General features: G+C 39.2%; 1 protein-coding gene across 5 annotated transcripts in view; it reads right to left on the reverse strand.

Moving 5' to 3' along the window:
* The window catches only part of SLC26A7 (solute carrier family 26 member 7), a 278008-nt gene that overhangs the window by 105177 nt on the left and 144934 nt on the right, over nt 1–27897 (reverse strand). For 3 of the 5 annotated variants that reach the window (XM_036741696.1, XM_036741697.1, XM_036741695.1), the window contains exon 5: nt 23519–23683. The exons of the other annotated variants lie outside the window; for them this stretch is intronic. In XM_036741696.1, coding sequence (XP_036597591.1) covers nt 23519–23683 — 165 coding nt within the window. The remainder of the gene's footprint in view (nt 1–23518; nt 23684–27897) is intronic. 5 annotated transcript variants of the gene reach the window in all.

A 27897-nucleotide genomic window follows, 5' to 3' on the forward strand; every position in this document is an offset into this window, starting at 1 on the left:
TTTCCCCCCTTATATTGTCCCTATAACTCTAACCTTAAAATCTGCTTTCCATTGCTGCTACATTCTAGTTTCTAGACCCAAAAAGAACAAGTCTAATCTAATGACTACACAATAGTGTATCAAATATTTGAAGAGGGCAATCAGATCTCTCACCCTGAAATTTTCTTCTCCAAGATAAACAGATGCAGTTCTTTTAAAATATCCACATATGGCAACACAATTTGTTTTTTTTAAATAGTTAATTGTGTTTAATGTGCCAAATGATTAATCCTATTGACCATTGCCAATCAACCTACATCAATTTAAAATGATCAATATGGCATGGCATATTTATCTAAATAACATACATTCTTAAGAAGAAGAGGAGAAAAAAACACTATTTTTGGTCATTTGATTGCTTCTTTCAGAGACATTACAAATGAGCAAAAGAGACTATAAAACTAAAAGCAGTCCCTCAAAAGCAAGCAAAGATGATAACAAGGAAATTGGCATATGAGAGACCCATAATACACAATGTCCAACCAGGGGTGGGGAACTTGCAGCCTCAAGGCCACATGTGGCCCTCTAGGTCCTCAAGTGCCCCCTTTAACTGAATCCAAATCTCTTTTATAAAAGGATTTGTTCTGTGAAGTTTGGGGTCAGTAAAAGGGCTGCACTTGAGGACCTAGAGGGCCACATGTGGCCTCAAGGCTGAAGGTTCCCCACCCCTGTTCCAACCCCTTAAACCAGCAGCTGCTGGGATCATGTATTGGCCATATGTGGAACAAGGGAAAAAGCATTGAATTCTGAGTCAGAATACCTAAGATAGAGTCCTGTCTCTGAACTGTACTAGATGTATGACCTGGAACAATCCACTGATGCCCTTTGAGGCTCTTTATCAACTCTAGCTCTGCAGCTATGATTATGAATGATCCATAAGATGGAAATAATCACATACTTATGTGAAAAACTCCCAGGGCTACTATGAGCATCAACTGAGATAATTCAATTAAATTCATTTAATTAATGCAAACCACAATGCATCATATGAATATTATCTATTATTGATTTACTATCATATTACAGGATCCTCAATTAATAATTGGAAAGGACCTTAAAGGTTGTCTCATCCAAGCCCTTCATTTTATAGATTAGGAAACCGGGGCCCCCTACGTAGAATACATGCTTAATAAATATTTCTTTTTATTATTTTTTTTACATTGCCAGGGAGATTAGAATGCTAGAGTTTTGCTTCTTTTAGGTGTTCAAATCCCTTCATAACCTGGCCTCTCCCTACCTTTCCAATTATCTTATACTTACCCCTAGTGACAGTGGCCTCCATGTCATGTCATTCCTCAAACAAGATGTGGTATATCCCAGCTCTGGGAATTTTCACAGGTTATCCCCCATGTCTGAAACTCCTCCCCTTCATCTCTACCTCCTGGCTTCGCCAACTTCCTTCAGATTCCAACTAAAATCCCATCTTCTGCAAAAAGTCTTTCCTGGTCCTCATTGGATGTTTATTGCCAATTTGTCCTGTCTATATCTTGTTTGTACACAGTTGTTTGCATGGTGTTTTCCCAATTCATCTTTGAGAAGAGGAACTGGTTTTTGCCTTTCTTTGTACTCCAATGCTTAGCACAGTACAATGCCTGGCACATTGCAATTGTTTACTAATTGCTTATTAAGTGACTGGCCCTCTGATTGACCTGATCTTGATTGAGAATCTACATCCTATCCTTCAAATGGATTGTGGAAAGTAGAAGTCTCAAGAGCACGCAGAGCTTAGAGGAAACATTCCATTTGGAAGCAGAGATGTGGAGCTGGATATAGAAACTATAGGGACAAGAAGTGCCATTAATTTGTCAGTACCAGTCTCCAGACCTGAGACCATGTGGGCAGGTTTGCAGGAGGCATGTTGCGATAGATGCTACATCACTGAAACTTCTCTGAGCTGCAGACCCCAAGGCAATATTCCTTCCTTCACCCTCTCCCTTTAGGATCCCTGGCTCTCCTCTCCAGAGTCAGAGAAAAATCTGTTTGGTTTTTTTCACATGTTGACTGTTCTTTGCTTAAACGTTTATTTTGTCTCTTAATTCATTAACTGTGATAAATTGTTAACCACAGGCATTGCTAATCTGGATGTATTTATTGGGAATTCATTGGGGAGGAGGCAATTGTCAAACTGTGTACTAGGAAAAAGAAATTTTGAAGCTGATATATTTTTGCCAGTAATCTGCTGGCTGAGGGTTTATAGCTGAAAAAAAATACAATTGAGTCATTTTTACAATATCCCAGGAGAGAGAAAATACTTATTCTGGGATCCTTCTAGGCAGTGAATGAGTCAGCAGGTTCTGGAGGGGGTGGGGAGAATAGGGTGGGTTGGAGGCTGTGACCAGCTGAACTAGTACTTACATTTTGTGTCATTTTTTGACCCAGACTAAATTTGAGGAAGATACAGAGGGGGAAATCCAAGGGATTATCTGGAGAGAAATTGTCACCCAAGGGAAGGCATAGTAGTCCAGACCCTCAGAAGATGAGAAGTGAATGTGAGTGACTGACCAACACAGCAGCACACAATAACATCCCTTCTGGAGATTATCTTTTCTTCTGAACTAGATTATAATGTCCTTTAGGCCAGGTACTCTGTTTTGCTCACCCTTTTAACTTTTCTAGTGCCTAGCACATTTCTAGTGTTTACTGGTTCAGAGAATTATTTCACCTTCTTAATACTAGAGAAAATTCAATTGACAAATAATCATTGTTTCTTTTGTACTAGGCTCTGGGGCATAAGCGGCAATAGAATGAAGGCTCCTATGAATCCAAATTTACCAAGCAACAATCAAAAGGGAGAAATGAGTTGTCTTGGTATAGCTTTGTGAAATGTTGACACATGATGGCATCAGTTATGAGCTACCTACTTCTGTGCTGGCAAAACCATTCCACCCATTACTTTCTATCTAAGTGACAACCAGATATCTGTACAAGGCAGCACAATAAGCAAGACACTGATATTTCTCTGCCTTTATTGACTGCTTCAATGATAGTCAGATTACAGTTGATTGGTTCAACTAAAGTCATAGCCAACTTTTGGGTAGTCCTGGAACAATTCTTTAGACACACAGAAGTACATTTTCATTATAATCAGTTCCAGGAAAAGAAATTCACCCAGGATCATGCAGGCTCTGTGAAGGAGCTTCCCAATATCAGAGAAAGGAATAAGGGGAGGTCATATTAAAAGGTTTTGTAGCTCCCCAAAGCTAAGGACCTTCAAAGTGGGAGGAGGAAGAATGAGAGAGAGAAAGAGAGAGAGAAGGAAGGAAGGAAGGATAGATAAATGGATGGATGGGGAAAGGCCTCTTGAAGGAGGTGACAGAGCAGAATTTTAATGCAGATAAGAATTCTAAGAGGCAGAGGTGAGGAAGGAGTGCATTCCACACATAAGGAAAAGCCTGTACAAGGTCAGTCAGTTAACTAGCATTTATTTAGTGCCTACTGTGTACCAGACATTATGCTAAGCCCTGGAGATACAAAGGAATGCTCTCAAGGAGCTCCCAGTCAAATGGGAGAGACAACATGCAAATAACTACGTACAGACAAGATATATGGGATAAACTGAAGATAATCAGCAGAGGGAAGACACTAGCATTAAGGGACACTGGAAAACTCTTCTTGAAGAAAGTGGGTCTTTACTGAGATCTGAAGAAATCTAAGGAAACCAAGAAGTAGAGATAAGGCAGAAGGCATAGAGATGGGAGAAGGAATGCTAGGAACAAGGAGTAGCAAATAAGTTGGAACAGAGTATGGACAGGAGTAATGTCTAATAGGTCTAGAAAGGAAGGCTGGGGTCAGAGTAAAATGGGTTTCAAATACCAAACAGAGGATCTTGTTTACCTGTTGTTACCTTTTTGCATTTTAGAAAGATTGGGGCGGGGGGATGAATAGAGGGCAGCCAAGATGGTGGATTAAAGGCAACACAGCTGAACTCTCTCAACATTCCCCTCCAAACAACTTTAAAATAACTCCTCAAATCAGATTTTGGAGCAGCAGAGCCAACAAAAAGTCAGGGTAAAACATTTTTCCAGCCTAAGAAAACTTAGGAGGTCAGCAGGAAACGTCTATGATACTGGCGCGGAAGCCTGTCTGGACCCCACACAGATTGTGGCAGCATCAGTGGCAACAGCAGTAGCTTCAGGAGCTCTCAGCCCAGAGACACTAAGGGGGTCAGACAATTGGTCAGAAAGAAATTAGAGGGGACCCTCTGCCTGGCACTGGGTAGAGCTGGCACAATTGACAACTCTATTGTTCATACACAGTTCTGGGCCAAAGTTGCAGGATGCAGAGGAGTGCTTTTGACCAGTCACAACAGAGTAGAGGCCTTGGTCACAGCTGCAAGGCAAAAAGAGTATTAGCACTTCTGGCTACAAGAGATGAGGGGCCCTGATTATAGTCCCAGGCCCAGAAGGAGCACTAGACTTTGTGGCTGAAGGAAAGCAGGAGCCCTTCCTGAGTAAAGACCAGAGCACAGACCAGGAAAACAGTGACCATACCTCTCTGCAGACATATCACCTTGGAAGCACCAAAAACTTGTAGACTCTCAGAGCTAGCTCTGAAAACAGAGGCACAGAAAGGCCTGAAGCTTGGAATAATGCTTTCCCATCCCCACCTGAGTAAAGCCCAACTTTAATATAAAGTAAAAAACAGGCTAGAAAAATGACAACAGCAACAAAATGACCATAAAAGGCTACTACAGTGTCAGGGAAGACCAAGACATAAACATAAGGAGACACTGTGTGAGAGAGCTACAAACAAAGCCCCAAATAAAAATGCCAATTGGACCCAAGACCAACAAGAATTCCTGGAAGAGTTGAAGAATTAAAGAAAGAGATGAGTAGTAGAGGAAAAATTGGGAAAAGAAATGAGAATGTTGCAAGAAAATTATTCAAAAGATTTAACAGTTTGATAAAAGAGGCACACACACACACACACACACACAAACTAAAAAGAACAATACCTTAAAAAACAAAATTGGCCTAATGGTAAAAGAGGCACAAAAATCCACTGAAGGAAATAATTCTTTAAAAACCAGAATGTGCCAAATGGAAAAAAGAAATACAAAACTTCACTGAAAAATATAATTTCTTAAAAATTAGAATTGGGCAAGTGGAAACTAATGACTCCATGAGACATCAAGAAACAATAAAACAAAGTCAAAAGGGTGAAAAAATAAAAGAAAATGTGAAATATTTCATTGGAAAAACAATTCACTTGGAAAACAGATCAAGGGGAGACAATTTAAGCATTTCTGGACTACTTGAAAGCCATAGTCAAAGACAGAGCCTAGACATCATATCTCAAGAAATTATCAAGGGAAACTGCCTTGACATCTTAGATTCAAAGGGTAAAATAGAAACTGACTCTGCCAATCATCTCTTGAATGAAATGAAATGAAAATTCTCACGTATATTATAGCCAAATTCCAGAGTTCCCAGATCAAAGAAAATACTTCAAGCAATCAGAAATTCAAATACTGTGGAGCCACAGGCAGGATCACACAAGATTTAGAAACTTCCACATTAAAGAAGTAGAGAGTTTGAAATAAGACATTCCAGAAGGCAAAAGAGCCAGGATTACAACCAAGAATAACCCACCCAGAACAACTGAACATAATCCTTCAGGGTAGAAATCATATTTATTGAAATATAGGACTTTCAAGCATTCCTAACGAAAAGAGCAGAGTTGAAAAGAAATTTGGACATTTAAACACATGACTCAAGAGAAGCACAAAAAGGTAGACATGAAAGACAAATCATAAGGACCTCAATAAAGTTAAACTGTTTACATTCTGATATGGGAAGATGATTCTTGTAAATCAAAAGAACTTTATAGTTATTTGGGCAGTTAAAAGGAGTTCACACAGACAGAGGGCATGGATACAAATCAATTATGTTGGAATGATCTCCAAAAACTGAAGGAGTAAGAAAAAGGGATGCAATGGGAGAAGAAGGAAAGGAGAGGTTGAATGAGAATTTTTTTCTCCCACATAAAAGAAGGAAGAGCTCACATGCAAGGAAGAGCTTTTACAGTTGGGGTGGGGGAGGCAATGCTTAAACCTTGTTCTCCTCAGAATTGGTTCAAAGAGGGAAATATATATTCACACTCAGTAACTTACCCAGTAGGGAAATAAGAGGGGAAGGAGGTAAAAGAAGGGGTGGGGAGATAAAAGGGAGGACATATTAAGGGAGGTGGCTGCTAGAAGCAAGACAGACTTTTGGTGAAGGACAGGATAAAAAGAGTGATGGAAGGAAATACTCTGTTAGTGATCATAACTGTGAATGGGAATGGGATAAGCTCACCCAAAAAACAGAAACAGATAGCAGAATGAATTAGAAACCAGAATCCAACTGCATGTTGTTTACAAGAGATCCACTTGAAACAGAAAGACACACACAGAGTTAAAATAAAGGGTTGGAGCAGAATCTACTATGCTTCAGATGAAGTGAAAAAAGGCAGAGATAGCAATTGGGATCTCAGACAAAGCAAAATCAAAAATAGACCTAATTAAAAGGGATAATCAGGGAATTTCTATAATTGATGATAGACAGACAGACACAGGTACATAGATGGATGTGCTGTGTAGAAAATAACAGCAAGACGAGACCTGGGTTCACGGTAAATATAAGTGTGGATTTATTGGCCAAGCACACGACTACCTGGAGTGCATACCCAAAGTATACTCAAATCAGGCAGTTCTGAACTGAGGGACTACAATGCTCATAAAGGCAAAAACCACAATTACACAACTAGGGAGGGTTGCTAGCAGAAGCAATGATGTACAGAAGCAAAGATCAGCCATTGGTTGAATCCATCAGCTCAGAGCTAGTTTGGAAATATGGTGAGATTCAGGGATGCGACCATCCTGTGACACAGGGTGGTCAGTTTCCTAGAATGGGTGGCCCTCTTAGATTGTAATTGGTTTCCTATAACTGGGTGGAGGGTTCAGGGTGGAATTTCCCAGAAAGTAACCTCTACTTGATCAGCTATGGTCTGGGTGGAGGGACCTAGCTTGGTCAGCAGAATACCTGCACAATAATACAGGGTGTGGGGCCACCTGGCAACTGGGGGGCTCCTTCCCAAAATAAACCATACTTTACCCTAGCAACTGATCCTTGCACATAATGTTGATGTAGAGAGAATATACAGAATGCTGAATCATGAGGAAGGGAGCTCAGGGGACTAGCCTTGGGCAATCTACCCAGGACTATGCCTTAAACTGTTTCAAGCCATTTCAGGTGTGTACAGAGACAAAGACAAGAATATGAAGGGGATTAATGGTGGGCTCAAAAGGGATTAATGGTGGGCTTCTAATGGTGGGCTTCATTTGGGTGTAACAGATGGACCGATGGATTGTTATCATTCATTTTCAAAGAGCACCAATGACATCAAGGGTGATGTCTTGACTTGTGTGTGAATGGATTCAAGTGAGGCAGAGTTGTACAAAGTCATCAGCCTCACTCTTTCTTCAAGAGTCATCAAAGTCCAGTGGCAAGACAATGGCAAGATGACTAGACTGAAATGCAGTGGATGACCTTGGCATCTGTGATGTCTAACCAAGCTCTAAGCACTCCACAATGTCTGTTTCCATTGCCTTTATGGACATTGGAATAAATTGTTCTCATCTGCTCATTACACTGAGAAAAGTCTTCGCATGCTTGGGTAGACACCCTCCTAATCACTAAAGGGAGACTCAACCTGGTTTAGCCTGTCTGCTGAGATGGTTTACTGGGATGTAGCCACTGAACACGCTACAGCTTCTTGGAGCCACAGGAAAACTACATTTTGCAAAAAGATACGATAGACAATGAAGTAATATAAAAAAATTTACAGCAAGTTTCTCTGATAAAGGCCTCATTTCTCGAATATATACTGAGCATAGAACTGAGTTAAATTTATAAAATAAGAGTCATTCCCCAATTGATAAATGATCAAGCAGAAAGTGTTTGAAAAAAGAAATCAAAGCTCTATATAATCATATGAAAAAATACTCTAAATCACTATTGATTAGAGAAAGGCAAATTAAAATAATTCTGAGGTACTACCTCACACCTATCAGAGATGAAAAATGCTAGAGGGGATGAGGAAAAATACACTAATGAACTGTTGGTGGACTAGGGAACTTATCCAATTATTTTGGAGAACAGTTTGGAACTAGCCCAAAGGGCTGTAAAACTTTACCCAGCAATGAGATCTGTATCTCAAAGAGATCAAAATAAAAGGATGCATATGTATAAAAACATATGGCAAAGAATAAGAAATTGAGGAGATACTTATCAACTGGAGAGTGGCTGAGTAAGTCATAGCATATGAATGTGAAGGAATACTATCTTACTATGGGAAATGACAAGGGGAATGGTTTCAGAAAAACACATCAAGACCTATATGAAATGATGCGAAGTGAAGTGAGAAGAACCGGGTGAGCATTAGGCACAGTAATAGCAATGGTGTACTGATGATCAGCTGTGAAAGACTTGGATACTCTGATCCATACAATGATCCAAGACAATTCCAAAGAACTCTTGCTAGAAAAAATACTATCTACTTCCAGAGAGAGAATTGATGAACTCCAAGTGCAAACTGAAGTAAAATTTTCTCATTTTATTTTCCTTGTTTTTTAAAAAATATTACTAACATGGATATACGTTTTGCATCATTTCGCATATATAATTAATATCATATTGCTTGCCTTCTCAGTGAGTAGGAGAGGGGGTCAGGAGGGAAAGAATTTGAAACTCATAAGTCTCCTATGTCATTCTTCTGGAAAATATGAGAGAAATACAGGCTAGATGGTAGTACAGTTAGGTGAACTGGGTCTGGATGAATGGTAGAACTCAAAACATATTCATTAATAGTTTCATGTCAACTTGGAAGGAGATGTCTTTGCCACCCAGTGTCTCAACACTGAACTATGTCTCTAGGCAAAATAGGCACGATTGCTTATTAGGTGAATTGTAGGGGGAATTTTTGTTCAGGTAGTTGGCCAATACATTCAAACTACCCTTCTTCAAAGTTTTTTTTTCCTTAAAAATGTAGCATTTCTGTACTAGAAAACAATTTTGTTTCCCCTCCTCGAACCTCAAGGTCAACAAAGTCCCTTCCAGCTCTGAGATTAAGCATCTCTCTTCCTATTGAGGCTAATAAAGTTCTTCATGAGATAAATAATTACATCTAATGGTACATTGATACCATTTTGGGTCTGTGACATTTGACTTGCTGTATTCTCATTATGTCTAATTTATAATTATCAAGATCTAGTGCTGAAGCCCAATGAGAACTTTACTAGCTGAAAGAACACTTTCTTAAGAAATGAATCAGATTTGTTGTTGTTGTTGTTATTTAAATTACATGAGTTTCAGTTTCCTTATCTGGACAATGAGGGAAATGGACTATAACATCCCTCCCAGTTCTAAAGTTCTGTGCTTTTCTGCCTGGAATGAAATGTTATTTGCTACTCATGGGTTTATTTCCTGTATATGTTTCATTGTTTAAAGCAAAGACCAAACCTGACCCTGAATAAGAGATATGAGAATGCACTTCCTTCTGTTCTTTGAAGTAAGGCACTAAGATTGTAGAACACTGAATACACTAACTGACTCAGTTGATGTGCTGATTTGGTTTGCTGGACTGCTTTTTCTGTCTTTTTTATTCTTTATTATAAGGAATAATTGTTCTCTGAGTGGGTAAGAGGGAGAGTTATTTTGGGGAATAAAAGAGATGTAAAGGCAAGAAATATCAATACTATTTTAAAAAGCAAAGATTAAAATCATATTTTGCCTAAATTAAAAAGAAAAAAGATATGAACCACAAGCCATCAAGATCACCTCCCCAAAAGAGTTAACACAAATAATATGTAAAGAAAACACACAAATAAGTCTCATCCCCAGAGTCTCTCTTTCCATCAACACAAGCAAAACCCAAAGGGGAAAAAAGACAACATTCCATTTATTAAGAAAGCTTCCATCCCAACATTCTGATCAGTAAATGCAACCCACATTGGGAATAAATCCATTGGCTGCCCCTGCAGGGGACAATTTAAGCTTGAGACCCAAATGTGAGCTGGGGAAAGCATGGTATAAGTTAAAAGGCCAGAGGCAGAAGGGGTATGTGAAACCTTTCTGGAGCAAACTTGCAACTCAGCATTCCAAGGCCCAGGTGGCATCCAGCCATCCCTTGTTTAGAAAAATGACTTTAAGTTGAATTACTTGAATACTAAATTTTGTGGTGATGCATTTTTTCAGTGACTTGTGGGGGTTGGAGGGAGACTAGCCCAAGATGGTTGAGTTGCAAAAATATTTGCTCTCTGATATAGAATACTAGGGTAACCTTTGTTACAAATTCCCATATAATTGTTCCATGTCCGAATTGGACCTGCCACATTGTCTGTTCCCCACATCACTGATTGAATCAAGCTGGACCTCAGCAGTTCCTCCTCCCCACCCCCATCATTTACTCCAGCCATTTTTTCAGGGTATACTGTGATGCTCAAGAGGAATGTCACAATATCTACACAGAAAATGTGGGATTTAATAAATCACTAAATCACATTCTTTATTCCAAAATCCCAAAGGTCCTATGTCTTCAAAGGAGATTTGTTCTCCACATAGAAATCTCATTTGTACATATTTAATTGTGATCTCATTCTCTATAAAAGAAAATGTTTCATTGGCTCAGCTTCTCTTTTGACGTTTCTATCCCACTTTATTAACATTCTTGGTTCCTGCTTTTCAGCCCTAAGGGGTATCCAAACCAGAAAAGTGCTTGTAGTTAAGCATGTGTATATTAGGGGTGGAGGAGAGGATTGGGGGGAAGGGAAGGTTAGAGGGGGGGAAATGAAATTGTTTTCCAGTACTGAAATGCTATATTTTTAAGGAAAAAAAAAACTTCGAAGAAGGGTAGTTTGAATGTATTGCCAAAGTTGTCTTTTGCTCTTTGGTCTGACGTGTAGAACTGTACACAATTATGTACTACAGTATGCATATAAAACTGATGTCATGGCAACCAGCTTTGCCAAATTCATTGTATGCTGCTGCTGACTGAGATACTGGCGCCATCTCAAAGAAATCCACATGTGCTAATATGCACTAGGAATTTTTGAAATTTTTATAGTGCCTTTCGGGGAAAACATCCTTTCCAATAAAGTAATACTTCATAATTTCTCAATGATATTTTGAAATAAATATTCTAAAAGGTAAAAATTTTCCCCTATTTTGGGGGGTATACTAAAGTATGAGGCAAATCTTTTATTCTATAAGGAAGTCAAGGACATGTGAATTTAATGTAAAAGCAGAATCCTCAAGACAAAAGTATTTTCTTTGTGCCTCTAATACTGCCATTCATTCTTTTGCATGTATTTACTATTACAGTATACAGTTTACAAGACTGGTGTGTACTGAGGGTTCTCTTATGCCCAATAGATGGCAATATTCTTTTAAACTGAAAACCTATACAAAAAATAATTATGTAGGATTTTCCAGTGCAACCTAGAGATCAAGATTGCACAGGTTCACTCTCCAGTGTAATCTCTCTCTCTCTCTCTCTCTCTCTCTCTCTCTCTCTCTCTCTCTCTCTCCCTCTCTCTCTCTGTCTATCTCCACATACCAGAAAAGGAATCCTCACTACCAGACAGCTAAGAAGCAAACATCCATGCAGACTTTGCTCCAGTGAGGGGAACCTTATTCATTTATTACCTCTTAAGGTTTTTCATTCCTATCCTGGACAGTTCTAGTTGTTTTGTTTTTCCTGACATTAAGCCTTAATTTACCTCTTTGAAATTTCTGTTCTTCATTTTTTCCTTTGGCACCAAACAAATTAAGTCTATGCCTCTTCCACACAAAACTTCTCCAGAAACTTAATGACAATCATGTCTCTTCTGGATAAACATCTTCAATTCCTTCAACTGATCTTGATATGACATAGACTTAATATCTTTCCCATTCTGGTTGCCTTTCTTTGGATGTTTTCCAGTCATTCCTAAACTATGATTCCTAATAGAGAATACAATACACCAAAGGTGATTTGACTAGAGCACAACTGTATCATCTGCTTCCTCCTGTAAACTATGACTTCCAAGGAAAATGCAAACTAAGATAATTAGTGTTTTTGGATGCCAAACCACACTACTGACTTATATTGGGCTTACAGTCCACTAAACCCCCCAGATCTTTTTCAAGAAAAATGCTCTCTAACCATGATTGGCCCATCTTGAACTTGTAGAGCTGAAGAAGCTAGGTAAACTTCCATCTATATAATTTCCCTGATCTACCAGTTTAGCAGCCCTGACAAAAAAGGAAATACTATTTATCCTGTGAGGCCCAATTCAGGAACCAGCTTCTTTATAAGGTCTCCCCTTATCCCCTAGTTGAAAGCAGTTGTTTCTCTTTGAACTTCATAGCATTTTGTATCTTTCCTAAACACGCATTCTAATTTTTTTAGTAGTTAATTGTGCACACAGTTAACCTCCTCTACTAGATAGATTTTTAAAATGCAGTGACCACAAAGAGCCATCATTGCTTCAGCAGGGGCAGATCACACCAAATAAATCCACCTCACTCCCCAGCATGTATTCTTTTGATCCAGTGACAGTGGACTCCTGGCTGTTCCACAAACAAATCACTCTATTTCTTGGCTCCAGGTATTTTCTTTGGCTATCTGCCATGCCTTAAACACTTTTCTTTTCTGTGCTCCACCTGTTGACCTCTCTGGCTTCCTTTAAGACCTAACTAAAATCTCATCTTTTGCTAGAAGTCTTTCTTAACCCCTCTTAATTCCTTGTCCCTTCCCTCTGTTAATCATTTCCTAGTTATCTCATAAATATATACACACATGTATATACATACATACATATATATATATATTTGACTTGTATATGTGTTATTTGTTTGACTGTAAGCTCCCTGAGGGCAGGGATTATCTTTTTCCTCTTTTTGTATCCCCATTGCTTAGAACAGTGCCCATGACATAGTAGGTGCTTAATAAACATTTATTGATTATTTCCTTAATAACACTTAATAAACATATATTGATTGACTATTTTAAAAAAGAAGATGAGAGAAAAGAAGTCTCAGAGACAGTAAGATAGTAAAGGTGGAATAAATTTAAAGTTGGGCAAATAGTCCAGTTTTTCTGGAATGCTGTGAAATAAGTTAGAAAAGTTAGGATTGAGATGAATTGTGGAGAGCCTAGAATGCCAAGAATAATACTCATACTTAATGCTATGTACAATTAGAAGACATTGAAGGTTTTTGAGAAAAGGGTTGGTGTAGTCTGAGCTACGTATTAAGAACACTGCTGTGGTAGCTTTGAATGGGGGAGACAATGGTAGTAGAAAACCACTTGAGATACCTTTGCCATAGTCCAATTGAAAGGTAATAAGGTTTTACTCAGGTACCTTAATCCCATGCTGGGATCTATTCTCACTTCCCCTAGGTAAGTGATCCAGAGGCAACTTCAGGCTTTTGTTTCTAGCACTGATTACTCTAAAACTGATTATACTAATGAGTACATTCCAATTGCCCCATAGTAAACCATGCACAGTATGGTATTCCATGGTTAAGTATAACTCTTAGCAAACCACATGTTTTTGACTAAGCAATGACCTCATCCACCAACATGCCAGAAAACAACGTTTTACTGTATTAACCACAAAACAGACAGGAGCTGGGTACATGTATAAATGGGCCAAAGTTCTATACTCTCATAAACAAAGAACTTCCTTTCTCAATATCTTACCATCACAATGTATAGTGAAAACCACTCCAATTAAAAGTAATATGAATTCAGTTTGGAGCCAGCCCTCAAACCTCTAATTCTACTATCATTTTATTACAGGACCTTGGTCACCAAATGATAGGTGCAATGGGAAAATTTAGCCTAAAGAAAGGACCAGGATGAGGGGAGAGGCTGCTAACACTCTTCAAGTATTTAAAGGGTTTCCATATGAAAGAAAGATTAGAGCTGTTCTATTTGGCCCCAGAGGTCATGGGCAGGAATAATAGTTAGAAGTCTGGCAGATGTGAGTTTGAAATAAGGACAAACTTTCTGGATTATTATGGACCACCTTAATGAGCAGATGGGGAGAATAGGGAGTCCTTAGTCTCTGGAAGTTTATAGGCAAAATCTAGAAGGCCTTTTGTTGAGGATGTTACAGAGAGCATTCAGCATCCACTTAGGGATTGGACAAGACGACCCTTGATACTCTACAACTCTGAGATTCTGCGGTTCTGTCAAAAATCGCTTTCACTTCTCTGGCACCGTGTTCATCTGAGAAAGAAATACAATCCTGTTTGCCACCTACATAACAAGGGTACAAAATTTTACATGTTAAGAAAACATTTTGAGCTTGTTACCTAAGAGGAGAACATGACAGAATACTGAGTAGGTAAGCCTCCAGTTATACAAATATATTTAAATATGTTACACGGATATAGACACAGTGGGGGAGGGAAGAGAGGATGGGGGGCAGAGAGAAAGAGGAGAGAGGGAAGACAGAGAGAGAGGGGGCAGAGAGAGAGAGACAGAGAGAGAGAACCCTATGATCCTATTGTAGATATATCATTTCCATTTAGAAATTATCGAGGCATTTTGAACAGGACACTAATTACTTACTTGGCCTCCAGGATGTCACTTAAATTCTCATGACTAGTTTCCTTATCTGTCACATGATGACATGTAATCTCCCTTTCTAACTCTTGGCCTATGAGAGTAGACTAAACCAACTCCATTACACCTCTTGCTCTTGCTGTGCATATAACAATCAAATCCATACTACTATCTCTACTGGAAAGGACTGACACTAATGCTGGGTGGCTCTTCTCACAATCTCTGCCGATGTCCTAGACCAAAGCTGCCTTTTAGAGTCACCACCTTCTGATTATGTTGTATCCATCCACTGGGATACAGGCTGTTTGCAGCGACTGTCTCACTTTTGCATTTGCATTCCCAGAGCCTAATACAGTGCCTGGCACATTTTTTTCAGTCATTCAGTCATGTCCAACTTTTCATGACCCCAGGAACCATAGCACACCAATACTGTCCATGAGGTTTCCTTGGCAAAGATACTGGAGCCATTGGCCATCTCCCTCCCCAGTGAACTGTGGCAAACAGAGGGTAAGTGACTTGCCCGAGATCAGAGTTAATAAGTGCTGGGGCCATATCTGAACTCGGGTCTTCCTGATTCTGGGCTCAGCACTCTATCTGCCGATAGGTACTTAATTTATACTGTTAATTGATTTTTAAAGACACATCAAGATATCAAAGACCTTTGATTCTGCTTTTTATTTTTTCTGAGTATTGATCATTTTATTAATAATGTTATCATATTTTCTTACTTAAGAGTATTTTATTTTTTTCAATTACAAGTAAAGATAGTTTAAACATTCATTTTTCTAAGATTTTGAGTTCCACATTTTTTCCTCACTCCCTCCTTCCCCTTCTCCACCTCCATGATGGCAAGCAATCTGATATAAGTTATACACATACATCAGGTAACAATTTCGGTGGGATTCCCTTTCCCAACCTTAAAAGGGGGTTGGACTAGATAAGGAATGGGAAACCTGCAGCCTCGAGGCCACACATTGTTCTCTAGGTCCTAGAGTGGGGCCCTCTGACTGAACTCAAACTTCACAGAACAAATACAAATCCCCTTAATAAAAGGATTTGTTCTGTAAAACTTGGACTCAGTCAAAGGGGTGCACTTGAGGACCTAGAGGGTCACATGTGGCCTCAAGGCCAAAGATTCCCCACCCCTGATCTAGTCCAACTGCCCTTTTATGGTCGGGAAAGAGAAGCCCAAGAAAACGGTTACTTGCTAAGATGATACAGGTGCTTAAGGAGGTGAGCCAAGATTAAAACCGGGTCTTGGGGTTAAAAATCCAGTGCTTTTTCCATCATGCAATGCTATCTCTTAATTTAGTCTAATGAGGTTAAGTATCCATACAATAATATACTCCTACTTGGCTGTCTGCCTTCAAAAGGCTTCTATAATAAATGACACTGTTGCACAATTATTCTTTTTCTCTTGGTCTAAGAAAAACAGTTATCTCACGGGAAGTGTTCCATATGGAAAAGAAATCACTTATGCTTCCTGGGCCTGAGTGTCCTCATTTGTCATTTAGTTAATTAGCATTTATTAAGTGCCTACTATGTTCCAAGCCCTTCACTAAGCACTGGGGGATACAAAGAAAGGCAAAAAAAACCAGTTCATGCTCTCAAGGAGCTCAAAGTCTAATAGGGAAGACAACATTCAAATAACCACGGTCTATACAAAATATATTAGATAATCAACAACAACAACAAAAAAAGGTTTCTTGAAGAAGAGGGACCTGAAGGAAGCCAGAAGGCAGAGATGAGGAGGGAGAGCACTTCAGGCATGGGAAACAAGTGAAAAAGTTGGGAGGTGGGAGATGTTCAAGGAACAGCAAGACAGCCAATGTCACTGAATAGCAGAATATATGAAGAAAAGTATAAGGTATAAGAAGACTGAAAAGGTAGGAAGGGAACAATTTATCAAGGGCTTTGAGAGCCAAACAGAGAAATTTCTACGTGATCCTAGAGCTAACAAGCTAATAGAGAGCTATCGTCATTTAGTGAACTATTGACTAGTTCAATATGATGGATATGAGCTGATCTGCATTTTAGGAAGATCAAATTTGATAGCTGCATGGAGAATGGATTGGAGTAGGAAAAGATTTGAGATAAGGAGACCAACCAGTAGGCTAATATAAAAGATTATTTGTAAAACTGACAGGGTTGAATTGGAAGATCTCTAAGATCCCTTCTATCTATGATATTCTGTGGTTATCAACCAACTTATAAATGCTTTATGGGAAAGGGCCCTACTTCATCTGTATGCATGTGTGTGCTCACTAGTATCTGTTGGAGGTCTCAGAATGTAGCAGGTGTTCACTAAGCACTTGGTAATCATCATATTGCGTTTTTTATATCGAGCCAGTCATAGACCATGCTTCACATCCCATCCAGAACTCCACCTGGACACCAAAACCTACCCAACATGGGCATTTTGCTATCTCCTCTGCTGTTGTCTTCTTTCTTCCTTCAAGTGCCCCACCAGCCTGGACCTCTAGAGACTATTATGCCCTTCACAGCAGAGAATTCATCCACTGAGCTGTCCTGACTGCTGGGTGAGTGAATAGGAACTCACTTCAACCCACTATATCTAGCCAGTCCCAGATCATGCTGCACGTGTAATTTAGCCATCTACCAGGACACTGAGGTCTACCCACTCCCTAACCCAACACCCTATATACATTTTCCACTTCTTCCTCTTGGAACAAAATCCAAGTCAATATTACCATGACTGTGGCACAGGGCATAAGAAACTACTGCCCTGTGGCTCTCTTTAAAGTTCTAGTGATTTTTCAAGCTGCCTCATCTGTAAAATAAAGTGGTTGAACTAGTTGGAATTTGAGTTCCTTTCCAAATCTTGATCTATAATCTTATGACATAGACTTCTTTCCTCCCCAGCCAATGGCTGCGGGTAGATGACCACATAGGATGTAAAACATGGTCATGTCTAAGGATGGGCATATGTAATGGGCTAGATGAATTTGTACTCCCTCACTCATCAAGAGAACTCAGCTCTATGCATGTTATGTCTGCCTGTTAGAATGTAAGTTTGTTGAGGGCAAGAATTTGAGAATAGTCTGGAGGTCCAGTCTGATGGGTCCCTTGAAGGAAGAAGAAAGGCAGGCAACAGCAGAGGAGATAGCAAAATGCTCATCTATCCAGGTGGATTTCTGGATGGGATGTGAAGCATGGTCTATCTAGGACTGGCTCAATATAATAAACACAATATGATGATTACCAAGTGCTTAGGGAACACCTGCTACATTCTGAGAGCTCCAACAGATACCAGTGAGCACACACATGCATAAAGATGAAGTAGGGCCCTTTCCCATAAAGCATTTATAAGGTGGTTGATAACCACTGAATATTATAGACAGAAGGGATCTTAGAGATCTTCTAATTCAACCCTGTCAGTTTTACAAATAATCTTTTATGTTAGCCTACTGGTTGGTCTCCTTGTCTCAAATCTTTTCCTACTCCAATCCCTCCTCCATGCAGCTATCAAATTCTATCAGCTATCACCTGAGTCTTCATATATCCAGTCTTAGCATAGTGCCTGGAACTAGTGGGTACTTAATAAATATTTGATTCAATGATTCTAAAGATACATCAAGATATCAAGGGCTTAGAATTGTTTATGCTGTCCTGTCACCGTGGAAGCTCTATCCACTGACAAAGACAGCAAGTGCTTATAACTTATAGCTTATTGTAAGTAATAGAAAGTTCTGGCAAGTGTCAGAAGCAAGATCTGAACTGTGATCTTCCTGGGTTCTCACATTCAATCCACTACGCCCTTCTTTCTAAAGATATCACCCTATGGCTAATGTGGAAATATGTTTTGCATTATTTCACATGTATCATTGATATCATATTGCTTGCCTTCTCAGTGGGTATGGGAAGGGATGAAAGAATTTAGAACTCAAAATTTAAAAAAAAATTACAAATAAATAATTGAAATGTAAAAAAAAAGCTACCACCTATGACACAAATAGACAATAGATAATTTATTGTCTTGGAACCTGTTAACTAGGATTTATGTTTGAAGAGGAACTTTTAAAGTGTTTAAAGATTCTTTAGGCCTAACAAATGCATGTCAGAGACATGACAAACTGTAACAGATTCAGTGTGCTTTTCTGAAGTGTCTGCCTGGCAGAATTAACCTATCATTATATGGTACGAACAATGGGACTTCACAGGAGACAAAAGGCAATTCTACTCAGCAGCATGGCATAGATGTAACTTCTGATGAAGCATGGAAAATGAGGCAGACAAGTGATCTATCACCTAGAATTACTAGAAGTCCTTATAGATAACAGGCCATCTCAGGCATTCTTGGTGAGACTGATCACAATGCCCCAGGTTCTGCCTCTGCCCAAATTTTAACCCAATGAATAAATTAAAAAATGAAAAGAAAACATTCATTAAGTCCGATGCCAGGTACTGTGCTAAGCACTGGGAATACAAATACAGAAATGAAATAGTCCTTGTACTTCAGGAGTATTCATTGCTCTGGGTCACTCTCTCAAACTATAAATTGCAAAGAAGGGGAGGGGTACAAATCTATGTTGGGAGAGGGAATTACCTCCCTGAAAGTTCCCTATCCCAATGGGATTACAATTCCATTCTAATAGAGGGAGGAAATATCTATCTATATCTATCTGTATCTATATTTATATATACATATATGTATACATACATATACACAGATAGCCATAGATAGATATTGTTTCAACAATCTGGCTAGCAGTTGCTGTGGGGGTGTAAGATCCACCAACAGCCAGCACCCAGAAAGCTGCCAGCACGTTGCAAAAGCACAGGTTCTTTTGATCTGCTTTAATAAGGAAAGCAAGGTTAAAGGGGTTGACAAGCTTACTTTAATCCAACACACAAATATCATTCACTTAGTTCAGGGGAAAAGACCAGCACACTGAACTTCAGAGCAAAGTACAAACAAATTACAAACATCAACAGACAGACCAGATACAATTCATAGTTACCAACATCTAGGTTCAGCCCGGGAGCTCAGAACAAGGGCTGGTCCAGAGTCACGCGCCACCACGGCTATGAGTAAGAGCTCCAAAGAAGAAAAGGCCAACCCCTGGTTTTATATCTTTTTCAGCATCAGGGGTGAGTCACACACGCGACTCACCCACGTGACCTAAAATCGTCACAAAGAGGCGATTTAAACCCACGTGGCCTAAGAGCCTCTGATGACCCAAACCTATCACTCAAACTCATTTGTAAATTAGGCCCTCCCCTGAGTTAGCCCCACCTTGGGCCCCACCTTAGTTACCAATCGACACCCACATAGGTTAGGTTAACACCTAATAGGGGTTAGAGCCTGGGGCTTAGCACTTAGTAAGACTCAATGAAATACGCTGAATTACTCAAAGCAAACAAAAGCCAAACTCTTCAAGGGCACTTGTTGAACTAAGTGCAAAGGAGCCCATTTTGCTTACCAACACAGATATATAGATAGATAGGGAAGTAGTGGCCAGGGAAGGAAACTTTACCTAGGGAGTCACAGGAATGGTGAGATGATCCACATGGCAGCCAATGGCCCTAGGAAGACTGGGAGATGAAGGGTGAAACATGGTCTGGTCTAAGACGAACTCTATATAGTGGAATAGATGAATTTGTACTCACTCACCAATCCAAACAGCTGTTTTTGAGAATTCCAAAACTAAGTGGATTACGCCTCAGGGACTAGGGGCATGATTTCTGGAGTTGTAGACTAAAAGGTACTGGTCCATGTGGAGATACATGAGGTAGTGGCAGGACAGGTGGGAAGATAGCCCAGGGGGAAGGCTGGATGGAATGTGAAGTGTGATTTGGTCTGGGCTCAGCTGGGTTTGCTTCCACTAACTCATCAATCACAACAGCTCAGCCCCCAGAAAGGAGTTCTAATCCTGAAGGGTTAACTATGATCTGCATGTGGTTGAAAAGACCAATTCACTCCCAACAGACATCTAAATCTACTGCACATGGACAGACTGTCTTTGGATTTGTGATGACAGGCACTAATTGCAAAAGCTGTTACCATTCTGGGTCCACTTCCTAGGACCTGAAGACTTGGCCTAAAAACCAACAACAAACAAAAACCTTATCCTGCTCATCATAGCTGCCTGCTAGTCTGATCTAGTTTCTCAAAAGTGTCATATTCTTTGATGATATAGTTTAGTGAATTCTTGGAAAAAACAATTTTTTTTCTGCTTTTCCTGCCAAATCCAGGCAATTCAGTTTCCCCAATCCCCAATTCAGTTTCAGTTCTGTATGAGTTTCTTGGGAAGGTGATCATCCATTCTCTACACATAAACAACCCAGTTCAATTACCTAATGATAAGCATAATGAATACAGAGGGCTAACCTTGGAATCAAGACAACTTGAGTTCAAATCTTGCCTCTGACACAAATGGCTATGTGACTCTAGGCAACCAGCAATCTTTCATAGCTCTAGGCCACTCTCAGAGACTATAAATTGCAGAGAAGGGGTACGAATCTGTATTGATAGAGGTAATCACCTCATTGAAATTTCCCTATACCAATGGAATTGAAAGTCTGAATAAAAAAAGAAATAAACCCCCTCATATGAGTAAATTTCTATACCCTCATTACTGATCATCCCATTAGCTATTTGCTATTTAATATATTCCATATATTAACTTAAACTATCCAGAAGTACAATGGGCTTCTCTAGAAGGTAGTGGGTTTTTCATCATTGCAGGTCTTCAAGCAAAGGTTAAGATTGTCACTAAATGGACACCTTGTATTTGGGATTCTTTGGAGGTACTGAAAGGATTAGATAGTTGCTGAAGTCTATTCCAATTCTAAAATTCTATGATTTTGTGATTCTGATGAAATTTTCCAAAGAAGTCATATGTGACATCTGACCTATGCATTTCAGTACAGAATAAACTAAACAGACTCTTTGCTTTTGCTTGATCCAGGATCTGAAGCTCAGTTGATGATGAATTCTATGTTTGACTTCCTAGAGGAGAAACTAGCCCCCTTGATTGGTTTTCCAATTTCCCCATCAAACGAAAGCATTGTTGATCATGCTATTGCCCATGGATTAGACTTCAAGGACAATTATCAGCCTTGCATTGCTAAATAAATTCCTAGACCATGAGGTTCTCCTCATAGAGACTGGTGCCTAAACTTTGCCTCTTTAAGGCTTTGATCAGTCAAATCAAAGCATAATGCAAGCCCCACAAAGTGGTATGAGGTCAAGTCGTTATCATCAAGTCTGACACTGCTATGCCTTCTTCCCATTTAACTGAAGGCTCTTTGAAGGCAGGGGCTATTTTCTGTTTTTCTTGATATCCCCAGCTCTTGGCGCAGTGCCATGTACATCATAGGCACTTTATAAATGCTTTTTGAGTTGATTCATCAGCACTTTGAAAGCATAATCCTTTATATATATATGACATCTCCTAGATGACAGTCCCCAGTCTGTTGAATTAAAGTCTTGCAGATGACTAAGATTATACGCCAGCATTAATTTCCACACTCCATGAGACATCTATCCATAAGAATGACTTTAAAGAATAGACTGACCAATGATAGGTTTACTGCTCAAACCTGCTCTATCCACTGTAAATGTTTATAAGATCAATCTAGAGCTAGAAGGGTTCTCCAAGGCTGGGTAGTCCAAATCCTTCCACTTTACAATTGAGGAAACTGAGGCCCAAGGGGTTAAGTGATTTACACAAAGTCACACATGTAGTAAGCAACTGAGGCAGAATTTGATTGCAACTTCTCAGGCTCCAGAGCCAGATTTCATTGTACAACCACTGATGAACCCAAGAATGACATCATGAAATAATCTTTTACAACACTAGCAGATCAGATCTTAGGCAGATACCAGGCAAGTTTGGCTGACCCTAAAAGTTTGCTTGACTATAGTTTCACTTATTCAGTAGGTGTCACAGTAAGGGAAAATTATGAACTCCTGAGGAGTCAGAGTTTTTTAAGTCCAAATTCCATGAGAGCCCACTGCAGGGCAAGACCAATGTACAAAGCCTAAAAACCCCTTTGCCCCTCAGTGCCAGGTGGCTTGCTGCTGAATTGGCTGTCTGAAGATGGGGTTCCTTCTGCCAATGTTTTACCAAGGTTCTGGCCGAAAGTCATGGGAAGAATTTTATATGGCATATGGTTTTGTTAGGAAACTGGGTCAGTCTTGGGTTAGATGGTTAAAGAGTGAATTTAATGGCATGTTTGATTCTACAAAAGAAAAATAAAATAGTCATTCTCTCTTAACCTTACCCAATTACAGCATGGTTTTAGTTTTCCTTGTAAGTGATTAATTTTAAATTAACTATTTCTCATTTTAAATTGTATTTCAAAAACCAGAGAATATCTTATTTGAATAAAGGGTATCTAGAGAGACAGTTTAGTATAGTAGATAGAACTTGTAGTTTGGGAGACCTGAATTTGAATCCTGCCTCTGGCGCTTAAAAACTACGTAACTCTGGACAAAGCCACTTAAACTCTTTGAACCTCAGTTTCCTCAACTGTAAAAATGAGAATAATGATAACTATAACAATATCTTGAAGAGTTGCTACAAAACTCCAATGAGATTAAAATACTAGAAATGTCACTATTAATTATTATTATTAATACTATTATTATTTCACAATGGAAAGAGTACTGAACTTAAAGCCGTGGGATCTGCATTTGAATTCTGGTTCTGTCCCTCCCTGTGTAGACCACTTAACTTCCCTGGGCCTCAGTTTCCTCATCAGTAAAATGAGGGGATTGAGCTAGACGGCCTCTGAGGTCCCTTGTACCTCTAGATCTGCGATCCCAATACAGATATTAAACACATTCTTCTTGCTGAATTGAAGGTGAAAAAGAAAACAAACAAAAAAGAAGAGGAAAAGGACATGACAAACTCACATAAAAGAATCCCAATGGTCCTGAGATATAAGGCATTTTCATTCCAAGGAGATATTTGACTTGTGAGGTCACAACGTGGGTGGCAGCTCCAGTTGTCATTGCACTGATCACAGGCTCTGTTAGCAAGAAAGTGGCACTGCCCAGCTGCAGCACAAACATGGCGATCTGGGGAACCAAAGACAGGCAGGCATCATCTCTAAGTCCACTCAAACGCAACACTCCCGAGCTCCTAAAATAATCATTTTATTAGGAAGCACCAGGCTGTCCACAAGTAATAGGAAGATCCATTCATGAACTGAAAGCTCCCTTTGTCAGAAACTGACTTCAGTGCTGATGTGACATGAAACATATTGTACCAATTTATTTTATGTTTGCTCCTAAACAAAATTCCCAGGCCTTTTAAACAAAATTAGGTGCAAAAGGAAAGTTCAGTTGAAGCTGTTAAATTTCCTGATTTTTAAATGGAACCAATCCAAAAAAAAACTTTTTAAAGACATGTCCATATACATAACAATAGCAATAGTACATAAAAGCCATATAATATTCAAGGAAACCAAAAAATAAGGAAATTGACAGCAACCCATTGGTAACGATGAGCCTAATTCACTCCTTCACATCTGGTGGGCTTGAGGCTTCCCAGGCATGAAGGAAAGAAAGGGATCTTTTGAGACCCTTCAAGATTCTGGGACATAAGTCCCAGCCGTTTTGGCTCTGTTCCCTCTGAGCAGCTGAAAAAAGGCTCCTTGGAGTTGATATTCTGAGTAGAAATGCAAAAGCGGGGAGAGAAGAGGAAAGAGCCGTCAATGGCAACAACAAAGATTATAGAAGAATCACTATAGAAACAATGTCCTCCAAACCATCCCTCCCATAACACTCCCAGCATTACTCCTCAATCAAATCTACATGAATTTATTAACACACAGATGAAGCAGTAGTGCACAGAGTGCTGCAAAATTCAGTGAGAATGGGAAGGACAGGAATTCGTCTCCCATACCTCTATTTCCTCCTTTGAATAGTTCATCCACTATGGGAAAACACAGGCTGACTCCCTATCTCTGCTAGAAAAAGTGTGCCTTGCTGTGTCTTAACACATATTTTTGTTGTTCAGTCGTTTCAGTCATGTCTGACTCTTTGTGACCCCATTTAGGGTTTTCTTGGCAAAGATACCAGAGTAGTTTGTTATTTCCTTCTCCAGCTCATTTTACAGATAAGCTGAGGCAAACGGTTAAATGACTTGCCCAGGGTCACACAGCTAGTAAGTATCTGGTCAATTTGAACTCAGGAAGCTGTCTTCCTGACTTCAGGACAGATATTCTATCTACTATGCCATCTGGCTGCCCCATCTTAACACATATACAGCATTCCATTTTATAATAATTTTGTCAATATTGGCATATGATTACAATACATTTGAATTATACAGTATGACAATTTCCCCAAATAATTGTTAATAGGAATTTGTATCATTTTTAACTTTGTGTCTTCAGCACATAGCACAGTGCCTGACCCACAACAGACAATAAATAAATACTTACTGACTTACTGAATGATACCATATCCAAGAGTTACCCTATGTGTTGTCTTCGTAGCAAAAACAGAAGACAGGTAAGCCATTAAGATAACTAATCCAGAATCTCAGAATTGGAGGCTGCATTTTAAATCATCTTTCCAACCTTCAACCTGAGGTAGAAATACTATTCTGTACCAAAACCCTCTACCTCCTGACAAGCAGGCATTCTTTGAACAGTTTTAGTTATTGAAAGTTACTACCTTACAAGGCAGTCCACTTAATTTTTGCACAGATTTAATTATTAGAAACTAGAAAATAACTTTGTTGACCCTAACTTTGCTTTCTGCAGCTACATAGAATAAAGCTAATCCGTTTCAAATAAAAGCTTTTCATATATTTGAAGGCAGCTAGTATATGGCTCTTTCTTCTCTTTTCCAAATTTCATATTTTCAGACCCTTCTCCTGTTCCTTGTATAGATGGTTAAAAGCCCTTCCTAGATCTGTGTCACCTGTAAATTTGATAGGAACATAATTTACCTTTTCCCAAGTCACTGATGTACATGTGTAAAAAAGGAGGAATGAAGGAGGGAGAGAAGAGAGAGGGGGGGGGAGGGAGGAAGGGGGGGAGGGGGGGAGAGAGAGAGAGAGAGAGAGAGAGAGAGAGAGAGAGAGCAAGAAGACAAGAAAAAAGAAAAGGATAAGACCAAGGAAACAGCCTTGCCACATGTCATTTAAGACAACTCTCCAGGTTTACATGACTCCATAAATTAATATTATTTGGTGATGGTTGTACAAGCAGTTATGAATTCATGTTACCATAATATCATTAATCTCATATCTTTCACCTTGTTTGAAAAAATAATATTAGGAACTTTATCAAATGTCTTCCTAAAATTAAGTTGCATTGATTTCAGCATTCCTCTGTTTTATCAGTGAAAAAAAGAAAAACCAGTTTTGAAAAAGAAATGAGATTGAATTAGCACAACTGTTTTTTAGTGAGCCCATTCTGGCTTTTACTGATCACCATATCATCTTCTAAATGGTTAAAAATCAAATGCTAAATAATCTATTCTACAGTTTTACCAGTAATCAATGTTACGTCTGATAGTCCACAGTTTCTGGGATCCACCTTTTCCCTCAGGATAATAACTGCTCAGTTCTATTCTTCTAGCCTTTATATTTGCCATGATTGCTCAAAGATTATTGAAAGTAGAATTACACAGTCTCAAACATTCTCCAACAAATTCACAGCTCCACAAAAATGCCCTCTACTACATATCCAGACTTTGTTTGAAAACCTAACCCATTATCTTTGGAGGCAGCCCAAATTCATTTTTGAATAGCTTTAATTATTAGAAAATACTCTTTTCTCAAGCCAAGCTTTAACTTATTTGCCTCTTTGAAATTTTTATGTATTCCTTCTATTCCTGTCTTCTGTCTTCTGGAACAAAAAAGAGTAAGTTTAATCCATCTTCCAAGTGTCAGCCCATCAAAAATATGAAGACAGCTATTATGCCCCACCCCTAAATTTTCTCCAGACTAAACATTCTCAGTTCCCTCCACTAATCTTCATATGGCATAATCTTGAGGCTTTTGCCCATTCCACTCATCTTCTTCTGGGAAGTCTCCAGCTGGTAAATGTTCTTCCTAAAATATGGCACCCAGAACTCAACACAACACTCAAAAAGTAGTGTGACCAGGGAAGGCTGCATTGGGACGGTCACGTCCCTAGTACCAAACCAAAGTTCCCTGAGATTATGCACCTTTTATTGGCTGCTATCTCGACCAGTTGAGCACCTGCTGGGTGCCAGGCACTGTGCTAAGCTCTGGAGTTACAAAAAGAGGCCAAAAGGCAGTCCCTGCCCTCAAGGAGATTACAATCTAGCACAGTAGAAAGCAATTCAGCAACTACATTTCTGTCATTCTTCCGTTAGTGGTCTATATGAACAGGTAATTTGAAATGGGCTTAAAGGATTCTATTACTATTTATTTGTTTTGGGTTTCAGCGTCCATTTCACTATATTTGTTCTATACTTACACTAATCATCACTTTCCTTGACAAAGGATATAGTAGCAAAATCAGAGTTCAATTTTTAAAAATTTGTTAAAATCCTACCAGTTGGAAGAGACAGCAAATCTATCTTTCCCTTGTTCTTTTTTGCCCTGATCATACCTAACAAATTCTTTTTTTTGTGCTTATCATAAGCTCATTCAGGAGTTCCACTGTCCCAATATACCTAATAATGTGTTATATCATCTAATAACGTGTTTTGATAATAACCCCAAATGATGTTATAAGCCACATCACATATGTGCTCTTATATTCTTTATATTTCCTTCCTTTCATCATTTAGGATAATAGGATGACAGATTCAGATCTGGAACGGACCTTAGAGGCCATCTGTCCAATCTCTTCCTTTTAGAGGTGAGGAACAGGATCAGTAGAGGTAAAGTGACTTGCCTGATATCACAAAGGTTGACAGGAGCAGAAGCAGGATTCAAACTCAGGTCCTTTGATTCCAAATCCAGAACACCCCACTGTATTCACATACTGGAAGTACTTTTTAGTCCTGTGACCTCTCCTTTGGTTTGACTGTTCTTCCAAGAACTTCTATTTAAAGGAGAAGACGCAGGCCAACCCTGTCTTCATTCCTCTCCAGGCTGCTGTGCTTCTGACTCCCAGAATTTTTCTCCCATGCTTCCACACTGGGTACTTATTTTCCACCTGCCCTGCCCATACACACACACACATTTTTCATCTTCCTATTATATATTGTCTTCCTCCATTAGAATGAGGGACTTCCCCTTGGTTACAAAAATTGTCTTACTTTATGCTTGTATTAGTATCCCCAGTGCTTAGCCCATAATA

This window comes from Trichosurus vulpecula, chromosome 1 (genome assembly GCF_011100635.1).
Source record: "Trichosurus vulpecula isolate mTriVul1 chromosome 1, mTriVul1.pri, whole genome shotgun sequence".
Taxonomy (NCBI): Eukaryota; Metazoa; Chordata; class Mammalia; order Diprotodontia; family Phalangeridae; genus Trichosurus; species Trichosurus vulpecula.